The sequence below is a fragment of the Chelmon rostratus genome, chromosome 22, assembly GCF_017976325.1.
Source record: "Chelmon rostratus isolate fCheRos1 chromosome 22, fCheRos1.pri, whole genome shotgun sequence".
NCBI lineage: Eukaryota > Metazoa > Chordata > Actinopteri > Chaetodontiformes > Chaetodontidae > Chelmon > Chelmon rostratus.
Genome location: NC_055679.1, coordinates 16954241 through 16979866, shown reverse-complemented (window position 1 = coordinate 16979866; position 25626 = coordinate 16954241). Strand labels below are relative to the sequence as shown.

The following is a 25626-nucleotide window of genomic DNA, read 5'->3' as shown; positions in this document are numbered from 1 at the left end:
ATCAAAGCAGCATTCGCAGGGAAAAGATTTTTACTGAACTTTCACTATTAAAAAAAAAAATGTTTTAAAGACACAGAACACAAGAAACAGGCGTCTACAAAAGAACATTAACAGGCACTATGAATCCACCTGAGCGAGATCGTTACTGAAACAGCACAAATGAACAAAGAGCAGATCATTTCACTGATTTTACACATCAAAGTCTGTTGACAGGCGTTGGTGCTGCTGCATGTGTGGAAAAAAAGTTGTATTCATTCGTTCATTTTGTGACTCCAGACGGAGCTGCGCAGAGTATTATAAATTGCCTCAAGTGATGTCACACGAGTCAGTGTCGGCTGGGGCTGATGGCTATAAGTGTGAGGATGAAAAAAATCTGTGGAGTTAGAAAAAGTGAAGTTGCTAGACCTCTGGAGCTGCTCCTCATCTCTACTGCAGGCTAGAGGCTCCACGCTGCATTAGCCGCTACTAGCATAACACACCTGAATCTGTGCAGTTGAGGGAATCAGGTTGAGTTGCATTGTGGGTAATGTGGGCGTGCCTTAGTGTTTCTAAATTAGAACAATATACGATTCATTTCAATCCTTTTTTGTTTCATCTGTTTGAAAATTAAGATTGAGAAACGCTAGAGCCTGTGTGAAACCAGCCATGCAACATGTTGGACTGCATATGCGTGTGTGCAGCATAATTTGGCTTCTTTTCCATGTAAATTCCTTCAGGAGATGATTCGCAGACGTCATCTCACAGCAGGAGCCACTCAGAGTCCTGGAGGGCCAAGAGTCTGCAGGTTTTCATTACAACCAACCAAACAGGTGAGTACTGAAATGTTAATCCTGCCAGTATTACTTTTATACAGTAAAGCACTTTGTAAACTTTCAGAAAAATGTCCTTTAAATAACATTTCTTATTAATATAATAAATGTCCTTCACATCTGCATGTTCATCTTTAGACATCTTGCAGCTGTTTTGCTTGAGTGAAACGTTGAGATAACCTAAAGGAGAGTTTAAAACACAAAGCCGACTATATTCTATGTTTTTGATAACAACAAATCCACTTTAAAAAGAGCAAAACCGACAACAAAACAGAACATGGTAGTCTGTCTCAATACTTCTCTACGTTGTCTGTAGCGCTGCAGCCCATTGGTTCCTACTGTAGATAGAAATCTTTAAAAACTTTGATTTATATTGTTTGATTTAGAAAAGGCTCAGTAATTTCCTAAAACAGCCGCTCGCTGTACTTTTTAGCAAACATTCAACGAAAAGGAAGAAGTAGTGCGCTTGTTGGGGGCTATTTTCAGCGGCAGATTAACCCACATTTGATGCTCGATTGAGTATTTGGGGCAGCAGGATGGTGTGTGTGGGATTAGACAAAATAAACTACAGTATGTGTGTTCATTGTGATGAAGGAACACGTCAGCCAGAGCAGCAGTGTGGCACACTGATGTGTTTTATATTACATATATCATGCTCTAGAAACACAAACTATACTTGATATTTGCATGAATTTATTGTTGGTTTTGGTATTTTTATGGGATTTGTTGGCTAAATATCACTGGATTTATCCTTTAATGTGTTTTACTCATAGTCCTGCTTGTTGCTCCTCACCTTCAGGGAGAGCTACATCACAGCTTCAGCCTCTCTATCTGCCTTTTAGTGCTAATCAGCTGATGGACACTCACTGTAGCGCCTGCTGCTGGCTCTTCATTAAGCAGCTGCAGAACACGCAGCGTGCCGCTGAGGCCAAACCAAGTGCGGAAAACCTGCAGCGATCGAAGCGCCGTCATCGCTGTTTTATGTGGCTAAGTACAGGTTGACATCTGCTGCAGCTCCGTCCACACTCGGTTGAACCAGGTGGAGCTGATCCTGTTGTAGTCCTAACAGGTGACGCTGAGAGAGAAGAGCAGACCTGAGAGCACCTGGAGGCTTTCTTCTTCTTCTTCTTCTTCTTCCTGACATATCATCCTTCTGTAGCACCTTTCAGTTCACAGAGAGGCATGAATGACAGCAGGTATTAGACTGTTAATTACAGTTACTCTCTTATATTACAGTTACTCTCTTATTATAAGAAGATGTTCATAAAATACAAAATAAGTGAGGAAATTGATTTAGAAATTATTCATTTTGAAAAACAAGCAAAATCGCTGGTACGGCCCTTTAAACGCTGACATGACATCATGGCTCTCATTAATGGAAAGGTGGAGAGAAACACGAGGAGGTTGTGACACACACACACACATACACACACACACACAGAAACAAGCACAGACCTGGCTCTTCATTAAAATTAGAGTCCGTTCCCCCACAGCGGCTTCCTGAGGGACAACGAGTTTCTGTCACTCTCTGTGGAGGACAGTTTCGTTAATTAACACACACACACACACACATTATAGAAAATAATAATTAAATATAGCACTTATAGCGCTTACAAAATATAAAATGCACATACAGTATTCATGTAAATACATACACACATGTTCGGTTCAGAGAGATTAAAAAAATCCAAACACAGGCAGTGATTGTCTGTTTTCTCTCTCCCATGCTCTCATGACCCTGGAGACTCAACAGGAAATTGAGGCTGTGTGTGTGTGTGTGTGTGTGTGTGTTATTAGGAATAGGACATGTAAGCCTAGTAGTATACTGTGCTGCCTCACACCAAATAGAGAAATGAACGAGAAGCACATTTCTTAGCTGCTTTTCTGTCATTAGAAAAACTTCTTGCACTGTTTGGAGTGTTTTTACTGATGATGTCACAGTCAGAATATTAATTACAACAATAGAAGTTGAATGTTCACCTGCAGGGGCCATCGAACAACACCTAATACCTTCAGATAAACGCCAAAGACCACAATAAACTTGATTTGATTGGATTAAACTGTATAAGAATAATACTTGAATCGAAAAAATAAGCAGAAACAGGGTTTTGCCTCATCAGTGTTTAGACAGTTTTATCCCTATTCAAAACATTTTAACTTTATTGATTTGGTGCGATTTGAGATGTAACAAGTGGATAAAGATTTCTCACGCTGTCCTCTCTCTGTTACAGGCGTCAGTTTTCCTCTGCAGGATTTTGCAGATTTGCAGATTCAGAACTGCTTTTCCAGACTAATGAAGAAGAGTCACGTTGTGTCCGCACTGTTTGGGAGACACTTGTCTCCTTTTGGGGTCAAGATGCAAGTCTCCCCAAGGTAAACAGTTACATTTTATGATGAAGATCAGATTTAGGCAAGTAGTGGTTGTGGGTACAGCTTGAGTAAGTCTGCAGGAAATGAACGTCAATATAATGTCTTCTGAAGTTTGTGTGTGTTTGTGTGTGTGTGTGTGTGTGTGTGTGTGTGTGTTACCTCTGAGTGATCCTATCTGTACTTGAGGAATGTTGTTCAGGTCTGCAGGAAAGCCCACGTACACACCTCCATAGTTCCTATACACACAAAAACACACACACATTCAGTGAGTTCACATCAGCTGATGTACAAATGTTATTTTTGTTTATTGTAGTCAAAAAATAACTCACCTCCATTTGTCGTCTTCTGGCACAGCCTCCCCTGATCTGTCAACATACACACACACACACACACACACGCAGCGAGTTTTAATGTGACACACACACACATTAAAACCTGCTGTGTGTGTATGAAGTTAACAGAAAACATCAGAGAAAGGTCAGACAACACTGACATATTTTAACATCAGAGTGTGTTTGTACATGGTCTTTAATGTGTGTGTGTGTGTGTTGAGTTTTTAATGAAAGAAGTGAAAGGTGTAAAATTCACTTACACCTTTGATGAAGACTCAGCGCGACCTGGAGCCACAAACAGACGGATGGGTGAGATGAATCGCTGCTAAATGTTCGGTTAGTTTCTCAGTGACTCCGTCAAACTGATCGTTTTAACATTTACTCTTACAAACGTCTCATCGGCCTCTGCCTGCAGCAGCAGGTGGAAGAATTACACACGACAGTGCACCAGTGGTGGATTTTAATAAAGTACATTTACTCAAGTACTACTGAATAAATAAATGTAAAGTACTTGTACTTGAAATATGTTCTTCTCATGCCACTTCTACTTCGACTCCACTACAATTCAGACAATTCAGAGGGAAATGTTGTACTTTCGCCTCCATTACAATTATCTGACAGCTTTAGTTACTTGTTACTTTACAAATGAGGATGTTTGTGCACAAAACCTGTACAAATGTACAAGTACAGCTGGTCAGTTTATAGATTTACAGAAATTTACTGTAACTATTTAGATTTGTAATTTTATTCTCATAATGTTTTGGACTAAACAGACATAGTGAAGGTGTCACTTTGAGCTGTGGGTAATCGTGTCCAGTGAAAATAATCTAATGAGATCAGTCAGAATAGTTTAACAGTCACAGCAGACATTTTACTGCATGGATTAAAGCTCAGGGGGGGTCACTAAAATGATTAGTATTCATCCCGAGGTCCATGAATAGCCGTAGCAAATTTTAAGGAGGATTAAAGCCAATTCATTTTCAGGATATCTTGTGTTATAAGACAGTTTTAGTCAGAGATATCTGATGGTTGAGGCACATGAAAGGTCTCACAGATGATTCAGGCCATTAAAGTGAGTAACTTTTGCTGAGCGGCAGGATCATGTTAAATACTAAAATGCAGTGTGATAGTTGCACAAATAGAGAATAATGCTTCAAAAATGTCTGTCTACCCCTTTGCTAACATTAGCCACCTTTAGCTGCTGGTCATGACAGACCAAATAAAGCTTCAGCTCAGTCTGATGGGTAGATAATCTCATGATATCTCACTATGGAACTTTAGACTTTTTAATAGTCAGAGAACTTTTACCAGCTACTTCTCCACCTGCACCTCGCGGTTGGAGAAGTAAAGTATGATCTTACTTAAGTGAAAGTATAAAAAGTCATCATGTTGCAGTAAAATGTTCCTGTCAGTGTTTTTCTATCATATCTGATGTTTGTGGATTAATATTTCTGCTGCATTAATGCTGCATTTTACTGCTGTAGATGTTTCAGGTTGAGCTCATTTGAACTACTTTATATACTGTTGGCTGGTTTAATCTACAGCGATGCTTCATATTCTATAAGATCATCCTGTCCTGTGAGAACCTCGTATCTCAGAAAAACAGCCTGTTTTCAGCTTTGTGACGATGCATTTTCCAGCTGATCCAAGAGGCTTTTTAAACAGTTTATTTAGCTGAAGGAGGAGGAGAAGTTTCTCAAGACATGAAGGAAAACTTCATCATGCAGTTCATCACAAACATTCAACATCAACACATCTGGAGATATGTGGTTTTAACTGGACAGAAAGGGTGTGAGCAACTGTAATCTGAGAACTAGTAACTAAAGCTGTCAGACATGTAGTGGAGTATTTTAGCCTCTGAGATGAAGTTGCATAAAATGGAAATACTCAAGTGAAGTAAAAGTGCTTTGAAATTGTGCTTAAGTACAGAACTTGAGTAAATGTACTCAGTGATTGACACTGGGGCTATGAAAGGTTATATTAACAGCAACATGTGATACAAAGTACCTCAGAGTACACATCTGAAAAGCTCAAACATGTAACATCTCCCTGTTTTCAAAGCAGTCTGGCAGCCCAGCAGTCAAATGAACCCTTAAATATTAAATGCTGTAAACGTATTGTAAGAGTGTAACAATAAAAAAAGTCCCTTTTGTTTTAATTTAGGTGCCTGTCTCCTAAAAGGTGGTGGTTGCTAACGACTAAAACTCTGCACACATCGTGAAACAGGTATGAGTGCAACAAGAATAAGAAGAACATGCTCCATCTCATCCACTCTGTGTTTACCTGCAGTGTATGTAGTCAAAAATGACTGAGTGAGCCTTTAACAGCATTATATGACTGGAAAAGTTCCTAAAACCACTTAGATGTGCCTCAAAAGAGAGAGAAGAGACTTTGCATCTGGTATTTTATCTGCTGGTATCTCTTCTATGCTTCCCGGGACTCAGGTAAACAGGTATTCATGCAGAAACGTCTTCTCACAGTGTTTCTCACCTGCAGTGCTCCTGCTGCTGTTGTTTTTGGTGGCGGCCGGTGAGGAATTTCCACATCCCATCTTTCACATGACTCTGTGAAACCTCAGAGGAAGAAGAAAGAAAGAACAGACGAATGAGTGGAAGAAGAAGAAAGAAAGAGCGAGGAGTGACAGGTGGGAAGGGGTGAGGAGTTTGAAGTAAAAAAGTCTTTCCTCCCTGTGTTTCCTTCTTCTCTTCTTCTCTCCTCTCTGTGTCTGTCTGCTGCTCCTCTCAGCATGGAGGAAGGATTAAAATGACGGCAAGAAAAGAGAGGAGGGGGGTGGAGGGAGGGGAAGGGGAGAGGGAGAGAGAGGAAGGGAGGAAGCTGCAAGAAGGAGAGAGAGAGAAGCAAAGTGTGTTCACCCCTGTTGTTGAGGAAGCTGGTGTGTGTGTGTAATTTGAAGGAAGTAGATCAAAGTCAGCTGGAATCGATTTAATTGTTGCTTTCCTGCCCAAATGCAGCAGACGTGGACTTGAGTGGATCAGGACAGAGAGGGGCACACAGGGACCATTTGGGGTTTTTTTTGAAAGCTGCAGTAGAGCTGAAGGAAACCGAACCAGAACCAGAACCAGATTTATTGGCCAAATGTTTGTGCACATAAAAGGAATCTGACTCTCAGTGTTATGCACAGGACAATTTACAGGAAGGTGGAAACAGACATGCAGCTAAAGAAAGGATGCTAAGAATTTCACCTCAAAGTGAAAGATGTAAGAATACAGATCCCAGAAAAAGGAAGTGGAAAACTGTCAGGATGGAGCATTTTTGGTTCTATGTTAAACTTATTTATTCATTTATTATTTACTCTCGTTTCTTATGTGTGCTGCCTTTGTTGAGGGTTCCACATGTGCGTCTTTATATTAGGTCATTTTATGGTTCATGTTGGAGCAATGTGTGTTTCCTTTCCAATCTGTAAATGTATGTTTTAACCTCGAGTTCATTGTTCGACGTTTCTAAAACTTCACATATTTCCTGCTGACTTTCCGAGGAGAACGTGAGTAAATTTGTTTCCCTGTTTCTATGTTATTTGTTTTAGCTTTGTTCTGGTTTATATTAATAGTGCAAGATGTGATTAACAGGAAGAAACATGAAAAAAATGGACTTCAGCTTCTTTTCTTACTCATGTCAATAGGAACCTGAACGCATCGGCTGCCACATCTCAGACGTACTGCACACCAGCTTTAAGTAGACTACAATTAAAGTTGTGTCACCAGGCAACTTCCCGACTTCAGGTGAAACAGCCTCTGTCTTGCCTTTCTCTCAGGATGCAGCACTCAGGTCGGGCCCTCAGTGATGTGGACTCCACGGTACCGGACGCTGTCCGCCCTCTCCGCCCAGGAGCCATTCATATTAAGGGAGATCCTTCCTGCTACTTCCCAAAGTCCACAATCAGCTCCTTTCTGGATCTGGTCCTGCACTCCCTTTAGGTAGGCCTTTTCATTGGGGGGGGGGGCCCAGAACACCAGGGGGGGGCTCTGGTGTTAAAGATGAGTGTTTGGTTTTCCACTTAGAGTCTACAGCCATGCTCCCAGCTCTGTGAGGCTGAAGGCACAGCAGTGCTTTGAGCTATATGCTAACATTAGCATGCTAACATGCTCACATTTAGCAGGTATTTTCACTAAGTTAGCCATCGTAGTTTTAATGGGTTAGCATGTTTAACACTTGATGTTTGACCTGGTGGTGGCACTAGAGGGAAAGTCAGGGGATCCATTAAGCTAATTAGGATTCATCCTCTGGGGACCCTTAATGTTTTTTATGTCATCTCATCCATCGGTTGTTGAGTGGAGGACAGACTGACTGACGTTACCATCCATAAAGCTGTGCTGTGTTTCCTGTGATAAGTATAATTAAGTTTAAATGTACACTTTCACATTTTGTGAAAGCATCCAGGAGCGTCCTCAAATGCCTCCATCAAAATCAGAGTTTATAACCAAAAAACATCTGGTAGCCACTACAGCACATCAGCCAGGGCAAACATTATTGATTTACCTGAATTGAATTTTTGCAGAAGCCCATTATCAGCAGATTGTTGTCTGTGATTGGTTGACATTAAGTGTTTCCGTCCGACTGCAGATGATGAAAAACCAGCCTCAGAGCAGCGATGGTACTTTTTATTTTCACTGTCCTCCCTCCTCTTTGTTCCTTTTCTGCTGAAACTTAAATGACTCATGCCACCCACACATGAACACACACACCCACGCCCACACACACACACTGAAGGCGAGCAACAACTACCCTCTCTGCTAAATTCACGTCAATTACAGGATAAAGCAAAGTGACTTCCAGAATATAATTGATTGTTCTCAGCATTTCCAGCAGGAAGCGAAAATTACTTCTGTCCACATGCTGAGATTTTTTCATCAGACCTGGTTTCAGTGTGCTGAGCCTTCGCAGAAGTCTCATTGAATATCACCAAATATGGAGATACTTTGTTTTCACGTGACAGGAAGAGTGAGCAATTGTAATCTGAGAAGTAATTAGTAACTAAAACTGTCAGAAAAAAGTAGTGGAGTAAAACGTACAGTATTTGAGTTGTGGCTGTTTAAAGCTGTAGTTCTGTGCTAACAACACCAGGGGGCAGTGTTGTCTTATATTTATCTCTACAAACTGTTTAATCGTCAAGCTGATAATTAGAGCAGGAGTATAGAAATATCAGATTTATTAAATATTGTTATAGTCAAGATGCACTAGAGAAAAAACTACAGTTGATCAATGAACTCAATTAAATGTAGGTTTTTCTCAGTTGCTTAAAGCACATTTTCTGATGCAGTTCTCAAAACACTGAAAGCGATCATCACATCATCTGATCACCTGTCCTGCAAAAGTCAGTCAGATGACTTCATGAGATTCATGAATGTATCTTTGAGGTCATATCTGAAACAAACATGTCAAACATTTGATGGGACCGCAATATCAAATGTGAAGGTTTGATGCTTTTTTTGTCTTTATATCCTAAAAAAAGAGCCTGACCTATACATCAGTGTGGTCCATATTTTTTAGCAAATTTAAGCTTAGCTGCTAAGTAACATAAAAAGTCTCATCAAAGTGTTTCAGGTAATTTTGAAACTCTGTTGTTTTTGCATATGTTGTCCAGCAGAGGGCACTGACACTGTGCCGCTCAGCAGATGTCCTGGTAACAAATCTCAATAATCAGATTTAACTTTATCAAAACAGTTTTGTTTATGTTATGTGTTCATTTTTAAGAAATATTTATATATAAAAAAATCATTTGCTGTCTCAATTATCAGCACCTGCAGGGGTCACCTGAGGCTCTGAGAAATTGTGGTGGCATAGATGGGCATATTGAGATCCTGTATGAAGTGTGGATAGTGCCACTGACAATCCAACCAAGGAGACCACTGCGTGACCTTTCCCTGTTAGTTGGGGGTCTGGCAATGCAAACTGTTTTTATAATATGTGATAGGCTTGAATACATCGTCCCTAAGTATGTTGTCATGGTAACGTGTGCATGTACATCAGCACTCTGTTGGTGCTTTTCATTCTGATTCAGTAATGACAGTAAAGGTGCCATCTACAAATACACAATTTACTGTAAAAATCGAAGACTATAGGAAAACATAAAGGGAAACTTGTACCCTATTAATGAGTTCTCTAACAGGTAATCTACATTCATGGAGCCTATTCATGTACCTCTGTTCATGTAAAGTACTGTACTGAGAACCAATATCAGACCATTTTAAAACATGCAGTATATGAAGCTGTTCATCTAACGTCAAAGGATGCATAAAGTTGCAAAATACTTTAAACATTAGCAGAATAGCTAAAAGGCTCCTTGGTGATGACACTGACTGCATTAACAACTTGACGTTCTGTTCCTACTTACACGATGATATCATTTGTTTTGATGCAAGGTTTATCAGACTTCTCTGCATCTAAACTTTTTAAAAGTCTAACCGTATTATTGCACTAATAATAGAAATTATGCAACATGTGATAACAACATAAATGTTTTATGAACATATGTGCTGATGTGACTCTTACCCAATGTATATATCACATTTTACACTGGCAGCGTATATTTCCTGACTGCCTGCACCACATAAACCTCTCATGTTTCACCAGTGGCATTCTGCACACTTCATACAGCGGGCCAGCGGGCCCTCGGCACTGTCCACACCCCACAGTTGGGGCTTCTACTTGCACACTCCCATCTTCCTCTGACTTTAGGATTCACACACACTCACACACACTTTCTCTTCCAGCTGCAGGACCATCAACACCAGCGATAAGACGCGCTGTCCATGTTCCGCACTTGGATATGTCGCTCATAATCCACATTTTAACAGCTTTGGGTGAGTTTATGTCTTTATTTCATGTTTTCTTTTTTTAATCTGAAAGGTGCTGTCAGCTCACTGGGGGAATTTCATCATCTGTTGCTGCCAAACCACACATCTCCAACTACAACACATGTTAATGAGAGCCACATGCAAACCATCATTCACTGCCTTCTCAGAGGTTTGAAGAAATGAGAAAATGTGACGCTGCTGCAAAATACGACTTCAAGCGTTGAGCACAAACTCAGAGAATCCATGTGATTTTAATTTGCTTTTCTGCTTCTGGGTTTTCTAACCGAAGTCAAAGGCTGAACTGTTCCGGGAGATGTTTGCCCTTTTTTGTTTTTTTTTTATCCCGGCTGATCAGATCATGTTCAGGACTCACTGACAGTCTTCCTCCTTGCAGCCCTGTGGTGTCCCGTCAGGGCACAACTGCCGGAGTTTGCGGATGTTTGCACCGAGGGCAGCTGCTACCCCGCCACAGGCGACCTGCTGATCGGCCGGGCGCACAAACTCACCGTCTCCTCCACCTGCGGCCTGAAGCAGCCGGAGCGGTTCTGCATCGTCGGACATCTGGAGGTAAGAAACAAGCTGCTGCTCTAAACCTGCAGCACCAAGCAGAACAGGATCCACCTGAGACAGAAGGCCAGTTAAATAACTCAGGGCGTCATGGGTGTATATATCTCTGTGACATGAAGTAAGTAAAATAAGTTTTCTATGTGTATTCCAAACCTTTATTTCAAGCATAAAATCAAAGAGCATGAATGAGTTAGTTCTGGTGAGGAAGTGCTGATGTTGAACTCTGCTGAGGAGGTGATTTTAAGAGGCGCTTTACTGTCTTATCTGCACAACAGTTTCCATGAACCTGAAGGATAATCTCACAGTTTTACACAGTAGCTCATGTGAAACTACACAGAGGGAGAAAGTCTCTGCAGGATGTTTTGGGGTTTCTGCCTCTTTGGTGGCTGCAGATTAAAACAAGAAAACTTTATTGATAAGCACAAACGGGAGCTACAAAGTGTTTTACAGGAAGAAGTAAGATAGAAGAGGTGGAAAACAATGTTTAGAAGACGAAACACATGCAAGTGAAAGTCATAAATCAAGGAAAAGTGGACAAATTAGTGCATGTATTATTGAGAGTAGATCAATTAACTAGTGCTGGCGTTCCTCCACACGTACTGTATGAAAGGCATCCCACGTCTTCTATCTTCCTTCTTCCTGATGTGTTGATGAGATGAAAAGCTTAAACCAACATTAATCTTTCAAATGCGTAAACTTAACGTAGCACTCAGTTTCTTTCCACACACTCATTATATTTAAGTCATATCAATCATAAGAGGTCTTAAAAAACTATTCATGTGAGTGAACTCTGCAGTGCTAAATCACTTTTCTCTGCTGTTTATTACACTGTGACACCCATTGTGCCGTAGCATTCACTGTCAGCCAGAGCAGCCTGCATATAAACCCATATTTGTGTACGTATAGTACAGCTCTGTACACACTATATCATGGCAATCTGACCTCCATAATGACAGTCCTGCTCATCTATGTTAACATTATCGGCCAGCCTGGAATCAGAACAATGCGTGATAATCACACAGCAGCTCAGACGTCCCGCTCTCACAATGAAGCTGTCCTGAGCGAAACGAAGGCATTTTACGCTCTGATCAGTGCTGCAGCTTTTAGCAAATAAATCACATTAAACATTAATATTGAGATAATGAGAAATGATTTGCTTGTCTTTCTGTGATTAGTCGAGGAATTTCCCGTCACTCGGTTGGGATAATTAACAGAAAGCGGGTCAGTTCTCTGTTTATTAAAGAATTCATTAAAGTGAAATAAAGTGTAGCAGCACTTCCTTGTACACCACATGACATGTTTATGGCAGCAACTTATTGCTTATTAATTGTTGAAAGAGAAAGAGGGGCAGTTAATGCCCTGAATCCTTCATTATATTTAAGAGTCCATCAAGTGTACACTGGTATGATTATGATGGAAACTGATTTTAAAATGTCGTGAAAATTAATGTGACCCCTTAAATTCTGCCTTTGTAACCAGAGATCAACTTGTTAAACTAGGGCAGCTGTTACTCTGCAGATTATTTTCTCAATGAATCGCTCTTTAGTGTGTCATAAATCAGCAAGAATAAAGGGCCATCATGAGCTTCCAGATCCTTCAAATAGTTTGTTTGTCTGATTCACAGCCGGACACTCAAAGATGTTTAGTGAATAATAAATAATTGCAGATTAATTGTCTGTAAACCAGCTATTCAGTCAGCTGACTATTGGTTTCAGCTCTAAATCTGAACTACTCAGATAGTCTCTGTGTGTGTGTGTGTGTGTGTGTGTGTGTGTGTGTGTGTGTGTGTGTGTGTGTGTGTGTGCGCGCGCACACTATCTGCTTGCTGTCTTGTCGAGTGGGAGTTCAGACATTCCTCTCCACAATAAAAGCGCTGTGTGCTTCACAGCCCCTTCCCTGTGTGCATGTGGTCCGGGGGCGAGGTCGGGGATATTCTCTCTCTATCAAACACCCTTTGGCGAGTTTGCGGCGTGAATGGTGTCCTTATGAAATCACGGACACACTGCGAGGCCTGTCTGAGCTTCCTGAGGATGAGCACAGTCCTCGAGTATGAGGCGGCGGGGAGAGGAAGCGAGCCTGAAGTAGCCAGACATTTTCCTGCCAAAACGCTGCTAAGTGGAAGCACTTAGCCCGACTCTGCTCACATTTCAACACAGACGTAGTTGGCAGGGCCTCTGCGAAATTGAGAAACTTGTGTTGTTTGTTCACACGCTGCAATAATGTGAGATTTAAGAGTGTGTTTGTGTGTGTGAACCTGAGTGTAGCTGGCGTGCATGCCGAGCCATGTGGCGTGCAGGCGAGGCCGCTGCTGCAAACATAGCAAGGACGTTATTAAACAGACACGGCACACTGGCGACATGATGAGTACTGTGCATCATTAATTTGACTCAAAGGGCCACATTGCTCACATTACTATGTGGACAGCTCAAGCAGAAACACATACATGTGTTTATTTTACTTTTCTGAATTAATCTGCTGTGATCCGCTCTTCTGGAAAGGCTTTTCCACAATGTTTTGGAACCCAGCTGCAGGCATTCGCTCCCATTTGGCTCGGTTTAAGCCCGGCTCAAAGTTAGTTCTCCAGTTTGTCCCAAAAGTGTTGGGTGGGCCTGAGGTCAGGGGTCTGTGCATGCTACTCCAAACAGGGAAAACCATTTCTTTAAGGCTCTTACTTTGTGCACGGTGCATGTTGAAACAGGACAAGGTCTTTCCAAAACTGTTTCTAAGCTGGAAGCACACAAATAGCATTGTGTTCTGCTGCATTAAGATTTCCCTAATTTGGACTAATGAAAACAGACCAACTATTATCACTCCTCCATCAAACACAATCGGTTCTAGCCAGAAATTGTTTTTTTTTTTTTTTTTTTGTTGAATGTTCTCTACCGCTGCTGCTATTTTTCTTCCCACTGCTTTCACATGCTGCTGTAATGCCCAAATTTCCCCGGCTGGGGATAAATACAGTTTTATCTTATCTTATCTTATCTAATGTGGGTGAACTGACCCTTTAACTCATTCTGTGCTCTCGGCCCATCAGGAGGAGAAGAAATGCTTTGTGTGCGACTCCAGGCAGATGTACGACGAGGACAGCAACCCCGTCAGCCACACCATCGAGAACTTGGTCACCACCTTCGCCCCCAACCGCCTCAAGACCTGGTGGCAGTCGGAGAACGGTGAGAAGCAGAAAACGGCCGTGAGAAATGAATGAAAGAGAAGGGATTCCTGTTGACTCCTGTTTTAAATGAATGAAGGGCAGTGTAGCGTGTGAGCTCTCGCTGAGGCTGTTCTCATGGGAGCTGAGCCCGGTAATGACTAGACAGGAGATCACAGAGCCTCTCACTGCGGCCAATCGCAGCAGGCCGGGGAGGCGGGGCTTACAGGTGTGCTGAGGAGAACAGGTGTGCGGATGGGAAACAGATGTGTGTCATCACTTGAGCACACACGGGACTTTAAAGTGGGGAAAAAGGAAGTGTGTAATGAGACAGCAGGGGTTCAGGAGGCTCCGCAAAGAGAATGAGAAACAGGTTTTACTCTCATAAACACAGTAAATTCACCTTTATGTCAGGTGTATAAATATAAGCATGAGACTCTCCAGTAGGCCAATAAAAGCACTAATTCTTTCCATACTGGAGTCACTGCAGAGTATCTGAAGTGGTGTGCGTGTGGTTAAATAAATGCTGTTTTGTCCACCTTAGTTGGCATTTTCCTTTGATTTCTCTGATCCACAGGAAAATGTCATGTGCACTTTTTCCGCTATTGTGCACGAAAACATCAATGTGACATTTAAGTGATGGTTGTGCAACTTTAAGCTCAATTTAATTTGATTTAAGTGGAACTTTTAAAACAAACCTGATTTGTGCAAAAATGCTTTACACACAAAAGAAAAATGTATGCACATAGATATAAAAAAAAGCACAAGCACATACACCTAATGTAAATAACTAAGTTGGGTAAGTGTGCACTATAGTAGCTGCTTAAAGACTATGGAGCCTTATTTGGATTTCAGACACACTAACTGGTGCTTGAAACGCTGATGTGCCGGATAAGTAGCACACATCTCAGTTACATGACTTAAAACTGGCCTGAATGTACAACATGTGTTGGGGGGTTGGGGAAAGCCATCGTAACGTCCTCAATCTGAGCCCTGGAAGAAATCGCATTACAGCAACTTCCCATACGACCGCCCCTGGCCTCTCCGCTCCCACATTCATGCACTCACTGTTCCTGGTGAGTGGTGGGAATCTGTCAGAGGTGTGAGTCATAGAGGGAGCAGATTCCAGCAGTGCAGATGGCTTCGAAAGAGCAGGAAACTGCAGACACACAATGGCTTCGCATGGGATTTCCTAATTCCCTTGCACTAGTCCTCCAGTTACGTCTTAGCTTTCCAGCTGGTTGCAGCAGTTCAGATGTAGCCCTGTTTAACCAAGCACACAAACAAGCTATTTCTTATATGGAGATTAGTCGTTGCTAAATATGTACGCCCAGGAATGGCCGGGTCCTGTGATGTAGCAAAGTGAACTAGCTAACTGGTCAATATACAACTTGTTTAGATGAAGAAGTGGTAAAAAGTTAATGGGATATAGCCAACGTATCTGGCAAGACTAAATAAAACATTTTTAATGGTGCAAAGTAGCTATTAGGTCGAACTTCAGCTGGTGCAACACAATCCAGGACCGGAGCTTAGATTGATTAGATTTGTATGTGGGCATGACAGCGAGCCAGCTCGCCCAGCTGCATAAACATGAGCCGAAAGTGTCTGTAAATATTTAAAAGAAAGTATGTCGAAGCGCGTGAGGAAGTCTGTCTGCGGTGTGTTGACAGCCTTTACGGTGAGTTTTTATGAATGCACTCAAGAAAGAGATTTAATTGTTAATTTCCTGCGTGTCCTTTCATTGGCAGGTGTGGAGAATGTGACCATCCAGCTGGACCTGGAGGCTGAGTTTCATTTCACACACCTTATCATGACCTTCAAGGTGCCTGTTCTCTCGCTCACACACACACACACATCATACTCATACTCCCATACTCACGGCATGCAGATAAACACAGCGGTGGACAGCTGCAGGGGAGGAATGTGGAAAATAGTTTTGGTCTCTGGAGAACGGTGGGAATGGAAGGAGAGACAGGAGGGATGAGTTCGGAGCTGTGCAGTAAAAGCCATCGCTGGCACATGGTCGACCATGACGGTGGCCAGCTGCAGTCGTGCCTTCCATTCACATTATATCACTGCATCACAGTCAAAACAGACACTTTCCATGCGTGTCCTGTCCCATCCTGTTTTGGAACTATGTGGCAGGAAAAATCAACACCCCAGACAGCCTCCAGCCTTTCAGTAATATCATTACTTTATGTTCAATTTATTATTATAATACGCAAAAAGTCTGGATAAAAACTTTTTACTATATTCATCTATAAGAAAAGAGTGTTTATTTGTTGTTTTTTAGTCTATAAAATCAACTTCAGGAGAATAAAGTGAATTATTTTGACATCTGCAAGTACACAACAATGCAGAATTTATTACAGAAAATCAATATGATATAGATACAAGCAGTAATGATACTTGTACCTGTATATTGATCACATTAGAGGCTGATGTTGCCTGTGATGGAGTGATTTTCTATCCGTCTCTGTTGACAGACGTTCCGGCCGGCTGCCATGGTGATCGAGCGGTCGATGGATTTTGGGAAGACGTGGCAGGTTTATCGTTACTTTGCCTACGACTGCGAGTCGTCCTTCCCCGGCGTGTCCTCTGGGCCAGTGCTCAAAGTGGACGAAATCATCTGCGACTCTCGCTACTCGGACATCGAACCATCCACGGAGGGAGAGGTGAACTCATTTACTTCCTTATTTACATTTTTACAGGTTTTTTCTATTGATTACAGTATGTGGGGATTTTAGGGAAAATAGCCTATGGATTTCTTAAAGGTTTACTCTTTTTGTTCTATTTTAGGTGATTTTTCGGGTGCTGGACCCCGCCTTCAAGATTGAAGACCCCTACAGCCTGAGGATACAGAGTGAGCTGCTTTAAATAAAGTTGAAAAATAATAAATTGTCATAAAAAAAGCTCTTCTTTTGCAGCTTTAAAAGCTTTGATTGCTGTGTTGCATTGCATATTTGTATGAGTTGTGAACAGATGGCGGACAAAAAGAAACAACCAATGAGCTTATTACAGCAGTCCAGTCATTTCTAGTAACTTCTGTGGTCCAGCTAACAGCTAGCTGGAGCAGACCTGCAGGGGTCAGAGGTCAGACAGGAAGAGCACTGCATGGAATTTCATATGTGGAAGCGACTCGGCCTTTGAGCGCTCAGCTACATCCAGACTGAGACACACACACACACACACACACACACACATACAGGCAGAGGCTTCATGTTACGTATGTGGTGAATGCTGCAGGTGTGTGAGGAACAGCAGCGGTGCCTTTGAGGTCTGAATCTCAGCGAGAAACTTCGTGTAGCTTCGTGCAGAGAAACATTTGCTAAGACGCCGCTGAGCAAGGCACTGAGCTCACAACTTTCCCATTTTAAATAAAGTTGTGTGTTTGTGTGTGTGCAGACATGCTGAAGATCACTAACCTCCGGATGAACTTCATCAAGCTCCACACGCTGGGCGACAACCTGCTCGACTCCCGCGACGAGGTGACGGAGAAGTACTACTACTCCCTCTACGACATGGTCGTCCGCGGCAACTGCTTCTGCTACGGCCACGCCTCCGAGTGCGCCCCGATCGACGGAGCGCCGACTGGAGTTGAGGGCATGGTACATCAAACACATTCACAGCCATAAAGCATGCAAGATTCTCTGTTTATGTCATTTTCAGTATAATTTGATATTATTTTAACTTTTATGCACCAGAAAGAGAAGATTTAGGACTGACTGTTCGATCCCAGTCCTGCTGTGTGGGACCAGTGCCGCAACTGGTGTTCATTTATTTTGTGTGTGTGTGTGTGTGTGTGTGTGTGGGTGTGTGTGTGTGTGTGTGTGTGTGTGTGTGTGTGTGTGTGTGTAGGTCCATGGCCGCTGTGTATGTAATCACAACACAGAGGGGCTGAACTGTGAGCGCTGTCAGGACTTTTATCATGATTTACCTTGGAGACCTGCAGAGGGACGAAACAGCCATTCCTGCAAGAGTGAGAACAAAAGCATTAGTTCATGATCACTTTTTGCTCTGTGGCTGTTCACATTTTCTTTTTCTTGCTGAAAGTTCAATGAGAAGTTTGACACCACTCTTACATCTGTTCATTAAAGTGCGGTAGGGTACTCCAGCTGTAGCTATCTTAGCTTAGCATAAAAGCTGAAAACAGGAAGACACAGCTAGCTTGGCTCTGTCCAAAAGTAACAAAATCCACCTGCTCACTAATCAACACATTCTGTCTCACTGTGTGGAAAAGTTAACCAAACTATGCTAGCTGTTTGTCCCTGCTTCCAGTTTTCATGCTAAGCTAACATAGCATGTTAGCATACAGACAGGAGAGAGGGATCAATCTCAAACTCACAACCAAACCAAGACACTTTAGCGAAGTGCTCTACAGACATAACACCAGACTGCAATGATTAGTTGATTTATTGATTAGTTGATATGCAACCATTCTGATAATTGATTAATCATTTCAATCATTTATGCAGCATAAATACAAAACATTTCTGCTGCTTGTTATCATAGTTATCATAGTAAATCAAATATCTTTGATGTTTGGACTGTCAAGTCAGATAAAACAAGATATCTGGGAAACAGATACCTTGTTTTATTTTATGATTGACAAATGTCTCTTTTTTTGACATTATATACGTTATAAACGATTTATCTGCAACATAATTGGCAGATTAATCGATAATGAAAATAATTCTTAATTGCAGCCTTGCATACAGTAACAGGTGAAAACAAACATATACTCACAGGTATGCAAAATGCATGAAAAATACATAGAAAAACACCAGTAAATCTCCCTCTCTCCCTTGTTTCCCAGAGTGTGAGTGTAACAGCCACTCCACATCGTGTCACTTCGACCTGGCCGTGTACATGACGACCGGCAATGTAAGCGGAGGCGTGTGTGACGACTGTCAACACAACACGGTGGGACGCCAGTGCGAGCAGTGCGCGCCCTTCTACTACCAGCACCCGAACCGAGACCTGAGGGACCCCAACATCTGTGAACGTCAGTCACCTCTGCGTAACCTCTGACCCCTGAGTGTTTTTTCTTCATGGCCCACTCCACTCATTACATGAACGGCCTGTTAAAACGCATGCTGGTGTCCTCCTCCAGGACATTTTCTTCCTTAGACAAACACCGCCTGGAGCTGGACTTTGAAGTGAAAAGCAGAAAGTAGCTGTTGTTACATCATGATTGTAATTACCCACAAAGTAGTGGGTACAAGTAGAAGTAGTAGCAGAATGACACACAGCCTCTCGTTTCCACTTTACAACACTCATCTTTTAAATTACACACAGCTTCTGCACGACTTTGTTTTCATTATCTCGTCCATTCTTACGCATAAATACCTTATAAGCATCGTTATGTTATCTCTATTTTTTATCATCATGTGAGGAAATCATATCTCCGAAATATGTTTCTTACGTGTTTTCACGCGATCGAAGGATGTGTGATGGTTAGCGTTCGTGTCTCTGCAGCGTGCAACTGTGACCCGGCCGGGTCTCTGCAGGGCGGGCTGTGCGACGCGAGGACCGACGTGGCAGCCGGGCTGATCTCAGGCCAGTGTCGGTGCAAAGCCAATGTGGAGGGCGAGCGCTGCGACAACTGCAGACGGGGCCACTTCGGTCTGGGACAGGGGCCTCACGGCTGCCTGCGTGAGTCTCCTTAAGCTACAATAAACTGTCCTGTCTGTTAAATATCTCAGCTCACATGAAATATGGATTTTGACATTTTTGTCAGCAGTTATTCACATTTTGCAGCCATTATTAGTAACTCGTGGCATTTTAATTAACTCCTGAAAATATGCCAGCATTTATTATGGTGGCCGGAGCTCCTTTGATTTGTCCATTAGTTAAAATTGTTTTTTTTAATTTCAAAGGCGGTCCATATTAAAAGAGCAGAGAACGTTAATTTTCCACCTTGCAATGCCATTCATTCTAATCAGGCCATTAGTGTCATATTAATTTACCCATTAATGATATGAAAAGAAGGTATTTTACTGGGATTTTAAGGGGATAATTACAATATATTAGGACTGTAATACAAATATGGTATCTGTAACGGATTGCATGCACCGTTAAAGGAGGTTTAAAGGGATAAACTGTGTTACAAACACACACACACAGTGTAGATACACCACAGTGAGGCACAGTGACGCAGTTCAGTCTGTTGCTTCACTGTTTCGCTGTGTGTTTTGGCAGCGTGTACCTGTAACCAGCTGGGAACTCTACCTGGAGGAAACTCGTGTGATTCGGAGACAGGAAGTTGCTTCTGCAAGCGCCTCGTTGGCGGACATAACTGCGATCAGTGTCTGGTGAGGATCTCAGCTTAACTGTCAGCCTCAGTCTGGATATTCCACGTCTGTGTGTGCAGTGCGTATAAACAGTCCGTCCTCCGATCTTTCCCTCGCAGCCGCAGCACTGGGGACTGACCAATGACATGGACGGCTGCAGACCGTGTGACTGCGACCAGGGCGGGGCTGTCAACAATAAGTCCGTTTAAAGACCACTTTAATTGATTTATTCGTTTTAAGTTTATCGATCACAGCATGCAGTGTGTTTTAACATTGTGTCAGATGTCAGCTGAGGTTTGGAGTCAGATCCAAGTTTGAGACGCGTTCATGTTTTGTATTAACATCAACAGGGAGGAGGAACACTCAGCTTGTGCACATTATCTGTATTTATAGGAGAATTTGCACATCTCATTTAGGTTTACCAGTTTGAAGGGTCTGGTGTGGTGCATGCTGCCTCACTGGCATGACTTACTGGAGCTCTTTATGTGATCATGTTGCACCTGAAAAGGGTTTAATAAAAATTATTTGTATATAGAATATAAATAAATGTGGAATTGCACGCATATTTTAATAAAAAGCTGCAAAGTGAAAATAAGTGTAAAATCTCGATACTGAGATGCATGAAACATGTCCCTAACACCGTCTGTCTGTCCACAGCTGTGACCCTCGCTCAGGACAGTGTGTGTGCAGGGAGCACATGTTTGGACGCCGCTGCGATCAGGTCGAGTCCGGCTTCTACTTCATCACTCTGGATCACTACACCTACGAGGCGGAGGACGCCAAGCACGGGCCTGTGAGTGTGTTTATTGTACCATCACGTCTATTCAGCGCTGCTTTTTTCCCCCAGACGCGTTCAGCCTTGTTGATCTCTGTGTCAGGGTGTGACGCTGGTACCGAGGCCTTATCCTCTGGATCGCAGTCCTACGTGGACCGGTATGGGCTTTGTTAACGTGCCAGAAGGAGCCTACTTAGAGTTCGCCATCGACAACATCCCAGAGTCCATGGACTATGACATCCTTATTCGTTATGAGCCACAGGTAACACACACACACACACAGACACGCATGCAGACATGAATAGACTTTGTATTTATACTTTTAGCAAATAGAAGAGTTTGAGGGTGCAGGGAGGAAAGCAGGGTTGCGGACAAACTGATGAACTGTGGATTTAAACAGTCATGTCGAGGCGGATTTGACTCCATCTGACTGAAGAGGTGTCATGCAGCTCCATCATTTACCCAAAAAATGTTCAACGATGTCTTCAAATCTGCATTTAGCTGGAGCAGTTACTCTTTTTTTTTTAAGAATTTTATTTATGATTTTCAATTTAGATGACAAGAAAAATATACAGAACACAACAAAAACAACAACAACAACAAAAAAACAAACAAGACACCTGTAGGTGTGACAAAACATACTGCCAAACAGAGAAAGAATATGTGCTCATGTCAGTCCATAACGAAAGAAAAACTGTCCGTGGATTGATTGAAGGCCAGAGATAGTCCATATGCCTGGGCAGGGCAAAGCATATTAATATAACCAGACAGAATGCCGGAGAGTCCATGTAACACAGTAGAGCAAACTGTAAGGTCCACAGCACCAGCCAAAGGTCATAAGACCGGACAAAGAAAGGCAACAGGATTAAAATTAAAAAACAGAGGAAAATAGGAAAAAAAAGGGCAAATTACAATTTATCACAATCAATTACACGGAAGACATTTTTCCTTCTTGATGTGTTCAATAAATGGTCTCCAGATCTTGAGGAACTTAAAGTGCATATCAGAGAGAGTGTATCTGAGCTCCTCAAAGTATAAACAGGAGACCATGTCATTTAACCATATTTTAAAGCATAGAGGGGACGCCGATTTCCACTCTCTCAAGATAACACTTTTCGCACAGTTACTCATTTTTAACTTTGGGAATTTCCTCATGTCCTTGGTTTTGGAATTTGGATGTTTTGACTACCTGAGGAGACGTTTTTCATCCACAGTAACATGCAAATGACATATGGTTTGTTTATAAGGGTGTTTCTGATATTCTTTAAGAGGCAGTAAAGAGAGGCCACAATTTCTGTTTACAGCTGAAGCATGAGACTGTCCACATTAAATCTGCTGCAGTTCTAGATAGTAAAATTTGAGCATCTCACCATTTTACAAAGACAGAACGATGCTAAATTTGTTAGCACTGAACACGAGTGTGTGTATCTGCCGGCAGCTGCCGGAGCAGTGGGAGCAGGTGAACATCCGAGTGCAGCGCCCCGTCTTCAACCCTCCAGACTACTCCAGTCACTGCAGCAACTCCATCCAGAGCGGAGACACGCAGTCCATCTCTCTCCCACCTGGATCCAGGTAAAACACGAGCGTTCTTCACTGTGTCTGTGCGGCGACACGCCCACCGGCCACACACTGACCGCGTGTTGCGTTGCAGACACGTGCTGCTGGTGATGCCGGTGTGTTTCGAGAAAGGACTGAACTACACGATCCGTCTCAGTCTGCCTCTCTACTCGTCAGTCAGTGACGTCCAGAGCCCGTACACGCTCATCGACTCCGTACGTTGACTTTTGGTATCATTATATGTACGATTTATTATACATTCTTTAAACCCTGACTTGTTTTAAAGGAGCTGTCCAACAGGAAGATTGTCCTGTCATCTCCCAAAACACTTTTAACTTAGCAGCCTGAGCATCTGAACTCCCTCAACTCTGCTCCTCTGTTCCTTCTAACCTCGCCCTCCTCCTCTAGTTGGTGCTGATGCCCCGGGTCAGAGAGATGGACATGTTCCATGGGGTCGATGGTGAGGGAGCGTGGGATACGTTCCAGCGCTACCGCTGCCTGGAGAGCAGCCAGAGCGTCGTGAAGAGCCCCATGACTGACATCTGCAATGACTACATCTTCAGCGTCTCTGCTCTGCTGCACAATGGAGTCATGGGTGCGTAGTTTTCTATGTGTGTGTGTGTGTCATTGACCTTACTGGATACAAGAAGCACGAGAACATCTGGAAAATCAAGTTTGGATTAGTGTACAATTAATATTTCATGACGTTCTAACCAGATCTCCATTTTTCTTTCGCTTCGTCTTGTCAGCGTGTCAGTGTGACCCTCAGGGTTCACTCAGCGGCATCTGTGAGCCCAGCGGAGGTCAGTGCCGGTGTCGACCCAACGTTGTCGGCAGGAACTGTGACCACTGCGCCCCGGCCACGTTCCTGTTCAGCCCCGCCGGCTGCAGACGTAAGTGTCGGCCGTTAGTTGCGCTGTCTGATGCCTGTTCAGCTCAGGAACAGGAAGTGTACTGATTCAGATCTCGCCCTCAGCTTGCGAGTGCGACCTCGGGGGCTCGCTCAGCGCCTTCTGCCACGAGGCGACGGGCCAGTGCGAGTGTGTCCCAGGGGCCTCGGGGCGCCGGTGTTCCCACTGCCTGCCGGGCTTCTGGGGCTTCCCTCAGTGCAGACCCTGCCAGTGTAACGGCCACAGCGAGCACTGCCACCCTCAGACTGGAGAGTGTCAGGACTGCAGAGACTTCACCACCGGACACCAGTGTGAGAGGTAGGCCCATGTGCTCGGTGGGTTCGGATTGAATGGCAGCTTGTTGGGTGTCTTGTAGCAGCTCTCAAGTTCCCACATGACTCCCTGATCTTTTGCCCCAAAATTTCCTCTTAACCAGCACTTTGTTTCAGGACAGAACATTTCAAATACTAATCTGTGGATATTCATCGTCACCAGAGGATGACGGCACGTGATTTTGCTGACTTTCTTTCTTCCAGTTATGTTATTAGGCCAAAATGTCCAGTTTTACGCAAGAAATGGGGCATCCTGGTGGACTGTGGGTTCAGGACGCTGACCATGAACTGACAGCATCCCAGGAACCTTTGTTGCATATTGTCCCTCATCTCTCTCCTGCTCTTTTCTGTTAATTTTCCATCATCTCTCCCGTTTAATAATGTAAAGGCAACAATTGCAGAAAAAAATACACAAACCAAAATAAAAGTGCTTCTAAGTTGTCAAAGGAATTTTCAAAACCAGGTCTCTGGAGGGCAAATCCATGTTCAGTGTCAAGTCTTCATAAACTCATTCAAAGTCAGCTTTAGCTGAGATCAGATCCCTTCGAATCCCTGTAATGTTTCTACTCTCAGCTCTCAAGTGAAGTCAAGTTCAGCAGGATTCAAGTCCAAGTCCTCATTTTTGTAACTTAAGGCTCGAGTCTCGGATCAGTTATGAAAGCTTTTTGATTTAAACCCAGTGCAACGGCTCTGCAAGCAGCAAAGTCTTCAGCGTGATGTTTGTTCCATCCAACACTATCTTGGGTTGTAAAGCTCTGAGTTTAGGCTTCAGGCCGTTCATTTTTAGCAGCACATAAAAATGTTATGTGCTGCCTCCACGCAGGTCTTTGTCTAGTAAAAACAGAGTCATGTGAACTCACACTAACACCGTCACTGAGTTTGACTTTTCCCTCCAGGCAGCCACAGAAAGTTAAATCAAAGGGATTAAACTCTTGGCGTCTCTCTACTTCACCTTTTTCCTTTACCCCCAGGTGTCTGGATGGTTACCATGGTGACCCAGAGCTGGGTTCAGGTGGCCACTGTCGCCCCTGCATGTGCCCTGACGGCCCGCGCAGTGGACGCCAGTTTTCTGACAGCTGTTACCTTCTGGCTAACACGAACCAGCTGGTGTGTGTGTGCAGCTCTGGCTACAAAGGTACGTGAACACACGCGCTGAGCGCCTCGCAGTAATTAGTAACAACAGATTTGTTTTTATGTAAACAGCTTTTTAAGTGCTCAAAGCATCACATGTTGCACTTTGTGTCATCGTGTCTTCGCCTCACGCAGCACAAACCCAAACAACACCTCAGGTTTCCCCTCTGAACTTAAAAAAGCACCCTCTGACTGCGGTTGAAAACATTCACTTCCTGTTTCCCCTCCTCGTCCAGGTGCCAGGTGCGACGAGTGTGCTCCCGGTTATTTTGGGAACCCTCTGGTGCCCGGTGGGCGCTGCCTGCCCTGCCAGTGTAACAACAACATCGACATGCACGACCCGGAGTCTTGTGACGCTCGGACAGGCGCCTGCCACAAGTGCCTGTACCACACCGACGGCTATGGGTGTCAGCACTGCAAATTGGGTTACTATGGCAACGCTGGTACTCAGAGCTGCAGAAGTGAGTACAGCTATTAATATGACCACTGACTTACTGTGCATTAGTGGATAAAGACAGAGATATGAACTCAGTAGGAAATGTCAAAGTTATTTAAGGGCAACAACAAGCATCTCCCAAAATTAAAGGAATATAAATTCCTTTAAATA

General features: G+C 43.2%; 2 protein-coding genes across 2 annotated transcripts in view; one reads left to right on the top strand and one right to left on the bottom strand.

The window, feature by feature from the left end:
* Positions 1 to 24: 24 nt before the first annotated feature.
* On the bottom strand, positions 25 to 6190 carry LOC121626031 (overexpressed in colon carcinoma 1 protein homolog). The gene is made up of 6 exons (XM_041964379.1): positions 6002 to 6190; positions 3772 to 3796; positions 3509 to 3544; positions 3339 to 3415; positions 2265 to 2337; positions 25 to 1971 (listed from the first exon to the last, which is right to left on the bottom strand). Exons 1-5 carry the CDS (start codon positions 6060 to 6062, stop codon positions 2282 to 2284), a joined length of 255 nt encoding a protein of 84 aa, XP_041820313.1. The 5' UTR covers positions 6063 to 6190; the 3' UTR covers positions 25 to 1971; positions 2265 to 2281.
* The window catches only part of lamb1b (laminin, beta 1b), a 29974-nt gene continuing 8158 nt past the window's right edge, over positions 3811 to 25626 (top strand). The window contains exons 1-25 of the mRNA XM_041964375.1: positions 3811 to 3847; positions 5675 to 5737; positions 6008 to 6155; positions 7284 to 7446; positions 10243 to 10332; positions 10721 to 10893; positions 13928 to 14063; positions 15790 to 15863; positions 16528 to 16716; positions 16841 to 16904; positions 17447 to 17649; positions 17900 to 18020; positions 18858 to 19046; positions 19520 to 19696; positions 20243 to 20355; positions 20454 to 20533; positions 20992 to 21127; positions 21213 to 21371; positions 22548 to 22681; positions 22761 to 22881; positions 23075 to 23261; positions 23416 to 23559; positions 23643 to 23874; positions 24860 to 25023; positions 25256 to 25480. Coding sequence (XP_041820309.1) covers positions 10299 to 10332; positions 10721 to 10893; positions 13928 to 14063; positions 15790 to 15863; positions 16528 to 16716; positions 16841 to 16904; positions 17447 to 17649; positions 17900 to 18020; positions 18858 to 19046; positions 19520 to 19696; positions 20243 to 20355; positions 20454 to 20533; positions 20992 to 21127; positions 21213 to 21371; positions 22548 to 22681; positions 22761 to 22881; positions 23075 to 23261; positions 23416 to 23559; positions 23643 to 23874; positions 24860 to 25023; positions 25256 to 25480 — 3055 coding nt within the window. The 5' untranslated portion in view covers positions 3811 to 3847; positions 5675 to 5737; positions 6008 to 6155; positions 7284 to 7446; positions 10243 to 10298. The remainder of the gene's footprint in view (positions 3848 to 5674; positions 5738 to 6007; positions 6156 to 7283; positions 7447 to 10242; positions 10333 to 10720; positions 10894 to 13927; positions 14064 to 15789; positions 15864 to 16527; positions 16717 to 16840; positions 16905 to 17446; positions 17650 to 17899; positions 18021 to 18857; positions 19047 to 19519; positions 19697 to 20242; positions 20356 to 20453; positions 20534 to 20991; positions 21128 to 21212; positions 21372 to 22547; positions 22682 to 22760; positions 22882 to 23074; positions 23262 to 23415; positions 23560 to 23642; positions 23875 to 24859; positions 25024 to 25255; positions 25481 to 25626) is intronic.

Bases quoted from the DNA above. Each gene is read 5' to 3' on its own strand.
- LOC121626031 (XM_041964379.1), bottom strand. From the start codon at position 6,062: ATGGGATGTGGAAATTCCTCACCGGCCGCCACCAAAAACAACAGCAGC. The intron at 3,797-6,001 runs GTGAGAAACACT...TTGTGGCTCCAG, and splicing joins CAGCAGCAGGAGCACTGCAG to GTCGCGCTGAGTCTTCATCA. The intron at 3,545-3,771 runs GTAAGTGAATTT...GTATGTTGACAG, and splicing joins GCTGAGTCTTCATCAAAGGT to ATCAGGGGAGGCTGTGCCAG.